The following is a 13,900-nucleotide window of genomic DNA, read 5'->3' as shown; positions in this document are numbered from 1 at the left end:
TAGCTGTGTGCGCTTTTTTTTCAAGGAAGTATTCAAGCTGCACACATTTTCTATCAGGTTATTGATCGTGAGGCAGAATATTCAAAAAATTACAGTTACTATTAGTATCAAAAGTGGCTTACTGGAGGCTCTGAAACTCACTTTGCACTATTTGTTGATACACCTTCATTGATCTTCTTCCCATATAACAAAATGTGACCAAGACAGGCAGAGTGCTATGCTTAGGCGCTTGCACCCTGTACTAATTTTGTCACTTACTCTGGGGACGCGTTTCGTGGCCTTGAAATTCGAATCCCTAGCTGAGTGGAACTCAGTTTTGTCTGGCAAGTTTATGGATGCCAATTCGCCGAATAGAAACAGAATTATTTTGTTTGTTGAAGATCAAAGTCCACATCGGTATCCGTTTTTATTCCAACAGGCGACGTCCTAAAAAATAATCTCCGCGTACTATTAAGTATATACAAGAGAAAAACAGATACATGTTTTGCGATATTGACTAGTATCAAGATCAAAACCAAAACAAACCAGGGTACAATCCCGACGGATGCTTTCAAACAATTTGATGCAATGAGGTGTGAATACATGAATGAAGCGGAGTTTGAAGATGGATGGCTCTTGGCCAATTGACCAACAATTAAAGCGGCAAGTTCTGGAAGACTGAAGGGCACGCATATTCGTTGTAAACAGTCGTCTGGGAGTTGGGGTTCGGGAGACTACCATCAAGGCCAAAGGTAGGATTGGCATACAGCTGCTCCTGCCAAGGCAGACTCAAGCTGGGACAATTCAGGCGTGGGTCCAGATTCGGGTCAGGCTGGGGACTGGAAGATTGGGGTGGGTTGAGAGCTGGAAGGTGAGATGATTGCTGTTGAAGGTTGGCGAATTCTTGCAGGCCAGCCAGTGATTGAGGGTCATTCAATGGCTCAAAGCCAGGGTCGGCCATCATGCTTGGATCCCACTGAGAATAACCGAAGTTGTACTGGGGTGTAATCCCGTTATTATATTCAGTGCTAAGTAGGGATGCGATCTGATCATTCAGGGATTGGAAAGCGGATGACTGAGTTGAATTTTCGATGTTGGGCTCGCACAAAGCTTGGTCGTAGTTGTAAGTTGAAGATCCTTCTGCGGCTGAAAACAGCATATCTTGACTGTCTCTGTGGCTTTGGTTCGGCATCAATGTGACTTCTTCGGGCACCAAAGCTTCCTCCTGGATCGCTTGTGATAGTCCAGATGCGGACTTCGCTCTGGCAGCAGTTGACGCGGAGCTCTTCGGTTTTTGGGCCCTGCTCCTCTGGCTGCCCCTGCTGATCGCCCTCTTGGCCACGACTTCACCGCCCTTGACTTCAGCCAAGGATTTGGCCGGGCCATTAAGAGTGACACCCTTGAGGGCGTACATGTCAACTTCGACACCAGCAAGTTTGTATTCGTTCTTGGAAGGTCTACCCCTCTTGACAACGCCATTGGCTCCGGGCAACTGCCGGAAACCGGTCCGATGCTGTTTTCGGGGACCTTTCGGAGGCACAAACTGTGGTCGAGATGAGTTAGTGCCGGTGGTGTGGCAGGAGGACTCTGGCTTTGCCGGGACATCCTTTGCGAGTGCGTCATCATGGGATTGGAATAAGCTATTGAATGCTGCTAAATTGTGCTGGCTGAGTCCAATTTGTGACCTCGTGTTGGGATAATTTTCTCCGAAGCCAGCGTGAGGTGAATCTGGAGCAGCGGACAACATAGACTGTGTATCATCGTCAGTGAGTCCCTCGAATTCCAGTGAAAGGGAACCCATGCTTACAGCACCTAGTCCGACCGTCGAGGGAGGCAGACCTCTAAAGAATTGGAGAAAGGTCGGTCTTCAGAGTCGCTGAGGACACACGACAAGAGGAAATTGAGAGTTGCACAGAAATGCTCACAGTAAGTGGTCAAACTCCCGCTGATTCATCCTTCCTTGTTCCAAATTAGATAAATGTTCAGATTGCGACAAAAAATGCGGTAAAGAAAAGAGTATAATAACGAGAGTTGAAAGTATGCACAGGAGTGTATTTAATGAATGACTTTTCCGGCTGGTATGCTTTCCTTTGTAAAGAGTCGAGAATCCTTGCCGATAAAATAAGGATGGGAGATGTGCGAAATACTAAAAAAAAACTTTGGTAACAGCTGGGCTAATGGGTGAAGCGGCCTTGAGGAGAGAAAAGAGGGACGCGACTTGAGCGAAATTTCCCCGTGGTACGGCAGGAATCGGATGGTGGCAAGTGCGAAAAATTGCAAGCCAAACCCAGAGAACGATAGAGAAATGCCATATCCGAAATCCAATGTCTTACGGAGAAGGCAGGTGTGAAGTCGTGATGAACAATGACTCTCGAAGTACTGCCCAATCCATCGTGCCGACCGTGGCCAGATGTAAATATGATGATTGTCTACTTGGGTGAAACATATCACCAATGAATTATTTGATGATGGCCAACAATGTCGATGGGATTTCCTCATTTGTCAATTCGGGCGCGCTAGCAAGGACAACTCTTTTGTTGAAGTAGTACCTGAGCCCAACAGGCGAGAGCCCGAAAGGCAGCCCCGCAGGGTCTCTGCCTCAGAGAGACTTGCCCTCAATGTGAAAGTGAGCTGGCCTAAAGTCTTGCGGCGAGAGGACACTAGGGAGCCCTCGGTCACAGGCTCTTGTGCCAGCTGTCGACGCTGGGGATTCGGCCTCGTGCGGCGTGACGTCTCTGCTGGAACCAGCCTCTACACATACACCAGATTCGCCCCGCGGTGTAGACCTGCAGGCATGATTATGTGAGACAGGAGAAACCACATTGCGTACCAAAAAGAAAGAGAGCGCGGGGTACAAAACTAACAATGGAGGTGAACAACAGTTAAACTGATTATGAAAGGAAACTGCTGGCTTTACATAAATTATCACTAGTGACTGAAGAATGGGTACAAAAATGGTGATACATCAGAGATAGGATTTGGTGGGACAAAACTGCCGTTGTGCGAGAATAGCGACACGAATATTATAGATATACGTCGGGATGAATAGTTAATAGAGGTTCAAACTCCAAATAAGAACATTTAACTCGTACTGAGCCCACTGCCGAGTCAGATTAAACAACAGAGACACGCCCCAAAAGATAGAGAGAAGCGGAAAAAGGATTAAGGAGGGAAAACGGAAGTGAATGATTATGAGAATTAAGATGTTTGTTTAAAAGAAGGAAGATATGAGAAAGTTGGAGAAGGAATGGCCAATAGTGTTCGGAGAAGATCAAGAAGAGGAGTTGTAGTTCAAGTAGCAGACTGGTTAACGGACAGGTTATCGAAGATATCTGAAGAGAGAAGCTGGGAGCCTTTACTGAACCAATCAAGGAATGACGACGAAGGGAAAAGATCATCGTCCGATTCGCCATCGAAAGGATCATCGATTGGCGATGAAGGTCTTGCGTTCGCGGTGTCGGACGCGTGATTCTGTTGTTGTTGACTGGTCTTGGTCTGTTTAATGGCCTGTAAGAATTCGGTCGACGAGAGCTGGATCCGCTTGAGGCTCTCAATCTCCACCGGGGGTCGTGTGGCTGTAGAGCCCGGGGTAGAAAGCTGAGCTTGGACTTCACCGGGGGAGCCATCGGTCTGGTCCTGCGTCTTAGCATGCGGCTCAGCCCCTGTGACTCCAGTGACAGCGCTCGATGGCAGAAGCGGCGCAGCGCCGGCATCGTCGAATCCTCTGGAGATCAGATATTCGCACAGTTGTTGGATCTGGACCCGGCTGAGATCACGACCGTAGAGTCTGCGACACTCTTGGTTATAGTTCTGGTGGATGAACTTGATGATCTCAACATTCAACTCGAGCGGATCCGAGGCAGGATTACTTGAGCTTGTAACTGTGGTTGTCGTCGTTCGACTGGTGATCAGACTCGGCACACTGCTCGGTTCGCTGTCGGCCGTGTCATCGGTGTATGCGCTTGACGATTGTTTGCTGGACTTACTACGAGATTTACTTCGCTTTTGGAGCGAGGGGGTAGATGGGTTTAGATCTTTGAGTCGTTTCTGCTTGGGATCGTCGAGTGAGCCGCGTGAGTCAATCTTTTTGTTAACGGGAGCTGAGGCCTGAGAGCCATTCGGCCGAAATTGTTGATGGGTTGGACCATGGGCATGTTCTGAATTGCGTGATTTTTTTTTAGTATGGGTAGCAGTGACTGATGGAGAGGGTACTGGTTGAGGCTGATGGACCGTACGCGCGTTTGATTTAGACTTGGAAGAAGATTGTCGATGCAAGGAGCGCGCCTTGAGTGCGATAGAGATGTCGTCTAGAAGAAGCGCATCGGCTTGGTCCCCATGGGCTAAAGCTGAGGTTTCAATATCATTATCGAAAGGGTGAAGTGGCTTTGATGATAGTCGATCAAGGGTTTTGCTGGATAACCAACTGATCAGGAGCTCCCAGCGAGAGAGTTGTGAGTTGGACTGAAAGTAGTAAGCCGAGACTGGTTCCTCTGAGCCTGCGTGATCAATCTGTCCGTTCAACGCTTCTTGTTCCTCTAACAGACCGCGGTGGTCTGAGTCTGGGAAATAACTGTTTGCTGATGCTGATGGTGGGCTTGAGGATTGGGCGAGGCAGGGGAAGCAGGTGTTGAGACACGGTCGAAGCTGGTCGATGAGCGAGAACGAGTTTGTGTCTTCCATCCTGGGTGGTTTGGTTCGGCAAGCAGTCTGCTGGAGAGAAAACATATATATCAGCCTGGGCCTGGTCCGCGCACGAGGGTGCGCACGTTGCTATCTAAATAGTAAATACACAGTAGAAGAGGACACGGCTTGGAAGTGTCCCGCAATCCCGTGGGGCCTGCCAGATTCCCCCGTGGGTGTACATACCCGCGGGAGGGTGTACATACATATGTACCCGCGACGGGCGTGGTCCAGCGCTAAAAATTTCAATACCTGCCATCTAGCCAAACCTTGAGAATGTTGTCTCATCAGGCACCCGTATTTATCTTGATCAAGCATGCTACCACGACCCGCAAAATGCAAGTAAACCAGGCTGCTCCAATCTGGTTGGATTTTTCAGCAGCTATTGCCCAGAGGAACAACCAATTGGATTGCGATACCTCGACCCACAGGGGAACACCATCACCATGTCAGTTCGCCTCTAGTCTCTTTCCACATCTAAAAGTCAGACTGCACACCTCCATATAGCTTACTGTGAAAATCAACAGCTCCTCTCAAGCCGAGTGTGATGAACTTTGGCACGAAATCTTCTCTGTGGCTGCTATATCCTCCCAGGCGGGTGGTGTCAATCAAACAGGCCGCAGTCTTGAGCTCGCCCTCATCAATCACCAATCATCTAGTCAAACCTCCAGAATGTCCTCTCATCATGATCAGGCGCCCTTTTTCATCAAGATCAAGTATGACTCTGCAACCCACAAATTCCAAGTAAACCAGCCTGTTCCAATCTGGTTGAATTTTTCGGCAGCTATCGCCCAGAGGTTTGGGATCTCAGAGGAAAAAAGGATTGGATTGCGATATCTTGACCGCGAGGGGGACACCATCACCATGTCAGTTTGATTTTCAACCTCTAGTCTCCCTCCACATCTCAAAGTAAGACTGCACGCCTAAATAAAGTTTACTGTGACAATTGACAGCTCTACTCAAGCCGACTGTGATGAACTTTGGCACAAAGTCCTCTCTGTGGCTGCTACATCCTCCCAGACAGGTTGTGTCGATCAAAGAGCCCACATTCTCGAGCTCGCCCTCATCAATTGCCACTCATCTCAAGCTCAACCCTCTCCCGCATGTAAGCTTCCACAGCGCTCTTGTCTCTCTTCCTGCTTGACTAATACATATTTTGGTCCCATTCCTCGTAGTCAAATCAGACGTTGAAGATCACATCATACACTTTTGGAAGGATCTGCCAGCGGCCAAATTGGGTGGCGAGGGCGAGGGGCAATATCTGGACCTCAAAAATTCATATGTTCTCGGAAACCCAGAGCTTGGTCACCGCTTCCTCGTGCGCGCAGTTTACAAAGAGCTCCATGAACATTTTGATCGCCACGAACATCGTGGTTGCAAAACTGCCAAATCTAAATGGATCGTTACCGGTACTCCTGGGGTCGGAAAGACATTTTTTGCTGCTTACTACATGTGGGTTGCTGCATGCCAGAAAAAAAATGTGGTGTGGGAGCCTTTCGAAGATTCACAGAAAGATCGATCAACCTATTTGATGACATCGGACGGCGTTGAGCGCGTAAATTATGGCAGTCGTCAGCTTGTCAAGGCTTTCCAGGACTCCGAAACAGTATATATTGTTGATGGCCAACCTCCACTCCTGCGCCCCGTCTGGACTCTCCTCGTCACGTCTCCACAGTACCGAAATTACAAAAACCTTCTCAAACAATCAAAGTCAGATTTATTGTATATGCCACCTTGGAGCCAAAAGGAATTGCAACTTTGCAAAGAAATTCTCTATCCAGGTGAAAAAGAATTACCCACAACGCTCATGGGCCAGCTTTTCGAGTGGTACGGTGGTGTGCCGCGATACGTTCTAGAAATTCCGTCGACTGAATTCAAATTCAGTGATCGCAACGAGAAGGATGTGGTGCGAAAGCTTGTCGCCAATCTAAAATACGCCATCGGCAAAGTTTCATTGACCGGTCTTATAAAAGCGCATCAGGCCAGACACCGTGATGGAGAGTTCTTGCATCGTGTTCTACACCTATGTAGGCACCCTAGCGGAAGCCTTGATCAGATTCACTTGGCGTGGGCGTCACCCTCAGTCGAGAGAGAAGTGGTCGAACAATTCTCAAAGGAAATTCGCACTGACATGAAGCACTTCCTTCGATCCTCTAACGACGCCTCCCCTAGCAATTTGCGCGGACTGATTTTTGAGACATACGCTCACATCATGTTGGAAGATGGCGGAATTTTTCAAGCCCGGCGACTTTGCAAAGGCGATCCGACCAGCAACCAGAACGTCAAGGTAGAGTTTCTCCCAGCCAAGGTTTGAATGTTCCGAGCTTACGAAGAAGTTAACCTGGGCGACAACGTGTTCTGGCGGCCGCTCAATAAAAATCTGCCATCAATTGATTCACTGCGTGGACCTGCAGATTTTTTCCAAATGACAGTTTCCCAGACACACCCGATCAAGCACCAGGGCCTCAGCAATGCTCTAAAGAGGGTGGTGGACATATCCAAATCTCCCCCGAGGCTGTACTTTGTGGTTCCATCCGATGTTTATTTGGCCCACAAATGTCAGCCGTATCTGACCAAAGATGGGGAACCATTCAAAGATCGACTTGGTGATGTCCGCAAAGTAGAGCAGTGGGCTTTGATGATTGCGACGGGGGCCGAGTTGCCCGCGGCAGACAAAGACGAAGAACACCATGCTGGAACAAAAAAGAAGGCTACTGAAGAGATGCACTGACTGAAAATCATACTTCTGCAAACCCGCTCTTACCTGTGACTGCTGAGTTCTCTCTTTTAGCACCAAATGTGATCTTTTTATCATCTAAATCAACATATATACTATGAGGTCATAGATCAATTCCAATATGCTACCTTGACAGCATTCTTTAGACAGATTATTGCACTGGAAACAGAAAAGATTGAATCACTGTATTTATTCAAGTAAAAATGATTTTCCTGTTTTTTGGAGCAAACTGCAACCATCACAAAATCTTCATTTCCAGTTTTCTTATGATTATCTTTTCTTTGGAGTTCTCTATAGACCTGGATAGGGCTGTACCCTGAGGGGTACCTGAGAGTGTTATGGTATGTTCTGGGGAGAGGAAGATTGAGTCTGGGGTCTGGATCCAAGATGGTAGATTGCAGGATGAGGAAGAGGCTTGGATCTCCAGCCTCTCAAACCTTGAGTATGGTCTGTGACATGTACATGTGAGTCTGCGCTGCAGAGCCCGCGCTACAGCTCATAACATTATCCCCCCTTTAATGCCCAAACCGCACCCTTTTCTGGTTGATCAATGAAAAAAATCCTCCTCTTTTGGCTCTGCATTCTGTCCCTGGGAAGCATTAAAAAAACCAGTGGGAAAAAGCTTGCCCTCTAACTTTCTTCTCCGCGTCCTCCGATGCCTGGCCACTGCCTCCGGAAATTTTGAGTTGAACTCCGCCAATAGGTCTCTGCCGTTCTTCAGGTTTGCCTCCAGTTCCCACAAATTCTCCGCCGGTCCAAGTCTGCGCCAGCTGACAAGGTATTGAGTCGTCCGCCCTCTCCGCCGGTTTGTCCAGTATGCCGTCAACCTCCCACTCATCTCCGCTGTTGAATGTTACCAGTTCTGGGGTCTGCCGCTGTTGGTGGGCAATTTTGTAGGGCTTGTGTTTGTGGAGTATTGGCACATGGAAAACTGGGTGGACTCCCTGCATGGAGAGCAGAAGGGTCAGTTTTTAAGTGGAGTTTGAAATTCTGATAGCTATTGGAAATGGTCCAAGCCAGCGGTGTTCCAACTTGGGGCTGGGGCGGGTTGTTGAGATATTGCACCCATCTAGCCAAACCTTGTCTCCGCTGTTCCATTCCAGTGTTTTCCGCACTCTGCTGTCAAACTGGCTTTTCATGGCCTCTTGCACCGCTTCCAGACAGTGCTTCAGTTGGTCCTGTACCTCCGCCAGCTGGCGGAGTCTCTCCGCCACTGCTGGTACGCACTGCTCCGCCGACAGAACTCCACTGTATAATGGGTTAAATCCGCAATTTGCCTTGAATGCCCCTATTGACATGTGGTCTTTGTTGTTGTACGCAAAATCCACCCTTGCTAGGAGCGGGGCCCAATTGTTCTGTTGGTAGCTCACAAAGTGGCGGAGGTATTGCTCCACTGCTTTGTTTGCAATTTCCGACACGTGTCTGTCCTTGGGTGGTACAATGTTGATGGTTGGAGGCAGATGCCAAGTCAGTTGTCCAATTTGCGGGTGAGTTGGGACACAAAAATGCTCCCTCGGTCGGAGACAATAGTCTTCGGAGTGATGTGGAGCTTCCAAACGTGCTCCGCCATCAGGTCCGCTCACTGCTCTGCATTCATGGACTTCCTGCAGGGGATAAAGTGCACTATCTTTGTCAGGCGGTCAACAACAGTCAGTATGCTGTTGTAGGAGCGGGATTCAGGAAGGTCTGTGATGAGATCATAGCTGATGTCCATCCACGGCCCAGCCACAATTGGCAGCGGCTTCAGTGTCCCAAAATTTGTTGTACAAAATGCCATCTGCCTCTGCATATCTGTTCCGGTTTCCTGCAGAGGTTCTCAAGGATTCCATCCATCTGGTCAGTTGTGCGTCAAGCAAAGTCAATTCCCTGATTCTGGTGATGAGGACATGGCCAGTCTGTCCTCTGCCTTGCGCTCCACATCCGCTCCTAGTACGTGAACCTTGAACCAATGCTCTGCCTCCACCAAGTCAATGGATTCATCCTCAAACCAGGATTCAAACTTTGATATCTCCGCAAAGTTCCGCTGTGTGATGTTGTTGGGCTTCAACAGCTGCCCAAATTTCAGTTTCTCGCCAGGGGCGGGGGACAGGTCCGGTCTTTTGGAAAGAGAATTGGGTTTGGTGGCTTGGCCGCCGGGGCGGAAGATGATTTCAAAATCAAAGCAACCCATGGTCTCCGCCCACCGCGCCTGTCTCCGAGGGAGCTCCTTGGTGGGCATGAAGCTTTCCAGGTTCCGGTGTTCTGTGTAAACAATGGTGGTCAGGCGGTGCGGGTTTCCTTCAAGGTACTGCCACCACTCTTTGAAAGCAGCAACAATGGCCAACAGTTCCTTGTCAAAAATCTCGTAGTTCTTCTCCGCCTGCACTAACAATTGGGATAAGTAAGCGACTGGGTAGAGTTCCTTGTCTTTGTTGCAGAATTGAGACAGAACTGCTACAAGCGCGAAGTCGGAGCAGTTTCATTCCAGAATAAACGGCTTGTACAGTTCCGCAATCTTGAGTATTGGAGTGGAGGTGAAGGCGGTCTTTAGGCATTTGAAAGCGGAGTTACATTTGTTGTCCCAAACAAAGGGGGTTTTTGCTTTGGTCAGGTCATGTAGAGGTCTGGTCTTCCCCAAGAAGTGGTCAATGAACCGGCGGTAAAAGTTGGAGAATCCAATGAACCACTGGAGTTCCGTAACGTTCCGCGGCGCTGGCCACTCTGTCACCACCTTCACTTTTGAGGGGTCCATTCTAATCCGGTTACATGCAATTAAGATTCCAAGATATTCCACCTGTGGTTTTGAAAACTCACATTTCTCCGGTTTCAGCCATAATTGATGTTTGCTCAGGGTCTCCAGAATTCTGTTGACCGCCGCTGTGTGATTGGAGACTCTCTGTGTGTACAACATAATGTCATCCAGGTACACAGCGGTGTCCTTTCCAATTTGTTCAAGGAGGATTTCTTGCATGAAGTATTGAAAGTATCCCGGCGCTCCCGTGGGTCCAAATGGCATAGTGAGTGGAGCAAATTGCCCCGCCTTGCAGATGAAAGCTAGCTTATCCTCATCACCCTCCGCCACGCAGAGGTTCCTGTAGGCGTTGTGGAGGTCTAGTTTTGTAAAGGTGTTGGCGTTTAGCAGGCTTTCAACCAGGTCCATGGTCAGCAGAAGGGGATAGTGGTTCTTCACTGTCAGCTTGTTGAGTTTCCGGTAGTCAAAACAGGGGCAGAGGTTTCCGTCCTTCTTCCCGGTGAATAGAACTGGGGCCGCCCAGGGTGATTTGGTTCTCTGGATTGTTCCGCTGGCCAGTTGTGAGCCTGAGTCTCTTATATGACTACAGGACACAAAAAAAGGGGGCACTGATTGAATTTCTTGGGATAAAGAATGTCAGCTGGCTAGTATGGCAGCGCAACCGTGACATAAAAATATATAAACAAAATCTAAAAAGTAGTGTTACATATGAAAGAGACATTATTACTCTTACATATGTAAAACTATGCAAAAAAATTAAATACATAGATAGAATAATTAATTACTTAGTTTTATGTAAGTAATAAGTAAAATATTATATTGTATTCTGATTCTATGGTTAAAATAACCTAGGGTACCTCACTTACATGTACCATTAATTAGTACCCCTTCCTTGCGTAAACTAACTTCAAAGTTTAGAGCAAGGGCATCACGTCCCGTGTGAAGGCACTTGTATGCTTATGTATCTAAGTACATATGGATACACCCAGCTTTAGTGACGTAACTGAGGTGTTGTGTACAGTTTATAAGATGGCTTTATTTGTTGTGTGGCGCACCCAAGCCCGCGTGCTCTGTTGCCTAGAGCTCAAGCCCGCGCGCCTGGTGTACATATATGCATAATGCATAAAATAGCCCGCAACCAAAGCGCTTGGACGGCGGAGGTGCTTCCTGGCCTGCGCGTTTGTGGAGGTGACGGGATCACCGGCTCTGTGAAATCCATGTGGATTTCACTGCTCCCCCCGTGGAAAATGCGTGGAGACGACGGGCTTTCCCATTGTCTCCAGCCTGTGATTTTCCCGTCATTGCAATGGGGAGAATCACGACAAATCCATGGCTCCCTCAAGGATCCCAGTGGAAACTGTCCCTGTGAGTTCCTCGTTGTTCTCAATGACGAGGAACCCACAGATGCCCTTGCATTGTTGGTGTTAGGGTTATGTCAGTGATATTGGCTGGCTTTTGTGCGTTTTGAGGACACTTAACGGCTCCCAAGGGAAGTGACGACTTTATCCCCAGCCCCGCCACCCTGCCCTCTGACCCTTCAGTCCCACTTCCTCACGGCCCCTGGAGGCTTACCTTCACACCATCAACCCCACACCTTTCTTCCCACCCCGACCCACAAGCACCCACCATGGCCGCCCCTCGCCCCTCCTCCTCCTGGGCCACAGCTGGATCCAGCAAGCGCGCGGTCAGCAAATAACGATTGAGTTGCCGGCGAGCAGCGCCTTCCTGCGTCCGGGGCAGTGGGCCGACATCGTCCTCAAGCTAACGTGTGAGTCCCCCTTCTAGTGCCCTCGGCAGCTTGCTAAGGGCTCAGAGGACTGTCCGCAGCCACCACGTTGTCTGTGCAGACCATCGCGCTCTCCCTTGGCCTCAAAGCCGCCGCCCCCCAGGCCCTGGAAGCCGCCCTCAGCGACCTCGTGCTCAAGACCCCCTACGCCAGCAACCTGCACATCAATCTGCGCAACTACAGCAACCGCTTCTCGCTCGTCCTCCCACACCCAAAAGACCTCGCCGCCGGCGCCGCCTCCACCCCGTGCGCCACCAGCTCACCTTGACCAACCATCCAAACTTGAGCCAACTACCCCCAATTCCTGTGAAAAAATTTAAGGCGGATGTCCAAGCCCCTTGTGAAGGCACTTGGCTCAAATTTCTCCATATCTACTGCAACGAATGCGCTACAATGGCCAATCATACTCCATTATATGATGCTTATCAGAACTCAACTGACATCAAGCAGATGAAGTCTGTTGATCTAGATTGGAAGCTGTCAACTACAGCGCGTGTACCCCAGTGGTCAACTGTAGTAGAGAGCCCGTCAGGACAAGTAGCGCAGAGCAGCGCCACCGGTTCTGGCATCTTATCCTCTACAGCCATGTCCAACAACAGCTTGATGTCAAGGCAATCACAGGAACCTACTGACACCGCTGACAAGGACAACTAGAAAACAACTAATGAAATTCCTTTCTGCATGTATTTCCTGATCATTTGTGCTTTCACACTCTTAACTTGCTTTCTTGTTGTTTTTCCCAACTCATTTTGTCTGGCATATTGCACCAGGAAAAATAAAATTTCACTAGACTACAGGTGACATCAGCCTAAGTCCAATGAGCCACCCACCAGCTGCACAGCTGGCCGCATGGACATCCCCCTGTAGGAAACAAAGGGGCCATTGTAGCCTGGTTGTGGTAGCACCAGAGCAGGAACAAAGTGACAGTCATTGTTTCTTGATGTCACCTGATGTCTGGTGACAATTTATTTTTCCTGGTGTTATTGTTTTTATTTTATTTTTACTTTGTTTATTTACATTTCACAGCTACTTGATATGCAATGCAGTTGTGGTACCACATTCTGCAATATTACCCGCGGTTTTGATCCGCTCCGCCCCCCCCCCCCCGCGGGTTACCTAACCAAACCACATCTTGTGGGCCCGACCCGTGCGTGGGTATCACGGAAAATCCTCGGGGAGTCCACGGTTGAAGGACCCGTGATCCACCCGTGGGACCAACCTTCACATTGGGATCACAGGGAATCCACGGGGATTCCACGCAGAGCCAAAAGCTGCCTTGGAATCCACGGGTGATCCTCCCAGTGGAGACCCCGTGATTCCCTGGACCTCCAGCCGCTGCTACGACCTCGCGCGCGGCTACCACGTGGAGTCCTTGTGGAATCCGCGTGATTTCCCCGTGGATGGACTCCCCGGCAGTAGTAAGTGAGAATGGGCCAGAATACACCTCAATAGCAATACTACATGTGTTATATATCTTGTACACATGTAATTAATCACCAACTAAGATGTAATTGCCACGTCATTCAATATAAAAACATTCTAGACTGAAAAGGACACTTGCAGCGTGCTCAGGAGAGACTAGAAAGCGCCCCAGCTTCTCCCAAGCCTCACTACAAGTAAATTACAACTGCAGTAAATATTCAGAAGGGATTAAATGAACTGGAGCATTCAATAAGAGCCCCCAGAACATGTATAAAGCACTGCTTACACGTGTACAAATGCACAGAAGCTGGTTCTAGTACCTTCTGTGGCACATTTCCACAGAAATAAGCGTCACAGAACCCCCAAACCTGCCCCCATCACGTGTTAAAGCATGTGTAAAATCACGCAGAACCTCTGTAAATGGTCCTTGGCAACCCTTGTATCCAAGCCCCAAGGTTTCACGACCAACAGCGCCTTCTAGCGCAACCAAATTGCCTCAGAATGCGCCCACAAGTGTCCCCCTGTCCCCTGGGCGCCCCTGGAGGCCTGCTTAGGCTATAAAAAG

General features: G+C 49.0%; 4 protein-coding genes across 4 annotated transcripts; 2 read left to right on the top strand and 2 right to left on the bottom strand.

Moving 5' to 3' along the window:
• Positions 1–634: 634 nt before the first annotated feature.
• On the bottom strand, positions 635–1,780 carry PtA15_8A690 (uncharacterized protein; the record flags this gene model as incomplete). Its single annotated transcript, XM_053172146.1, has 1 exon — positions 635–1,780. One exon carries the CDS (start codon positions 1,778–1,780, stop codon positions 635–637), a length of 1,146 nt encoding a protein of 381 aa, XP_053023339.1.
• A 1,490-nt stretch (positions 1,781–3,270) lies between these two features.
• PtA15_8A689 (uncharacterized protein) lies at positions 3,271–4,704 on the bottom strand (the record flags this gene model as incomplete). Its single annotated transcript, XM_053172144.1, has 1 exon — positions 3,271–4,704. The coding sequence occupies one exon, from the start codon at positions 4,702–4,704 to the stop codon at positions 3,271–3,273; it is 1,434 nt and encodes a 477-aa protein (XP_053023338.1).
• Positions 4,705–4,935: 231 nt separating this feature from the next.
• Positions 4,936–6,973, top strand: PtA15_8A688 (uncharacterized protein; the record flags this gene model as incomplete). The annotated part of the gene is made up of 5 exons (XM_053172143.1): positions 4,936–5,001; positions 5,091–5,107; positions 5,187–5,525; positions 5,613–5,764; positions 5,835–6,973. 5 exons carry the CDS (start codon positions 4,936–4,938, stop codon positions 6,971–6,973), a joined length of 1,713 nt encoding a protein of 570 aa, XP_053023337.1.
• Positions 6,974–12,306: 5,333 nt separating this feature from the next.
• On the top strand, positions 12,307–12,545 carry PtA15_8A687 (uncharacterized protein; the record flags this gene model as incomplete). Its single annotated transcript, XM_053172142.1, has 2 exons — positions 12,307–12,368; positions 12,434–12,545. 2 exons carry the CDS (start codon positions 12,307–12,309, stop codon positions 12,543–12,545), a joined length of 174 nt encoding a protein of 57 aa, XP_053023336.1.
• Positions 12,546–13,900: the final 1,355 nt, after the last annotated feature.

Source organism: Puccinia triticina, chromosome 8A, assembly GCF_026914185.1.
Source record: "Puccinia triticina chromosome 8A, complete sequence".
Taxonomy (NCBI): domain Eukaryota; kingdom Fungi; phylum Basidiomycota; class Pucciniomycetes; order Pucciniales; family Pucciniaceae; genus Puccinia; species Puccinia triticina.
The sequence above is the reverse complement of the archived record's forward strand: the minus strand, read 5'-3'. Positions and strand labels throughout refer to the sequence as shown.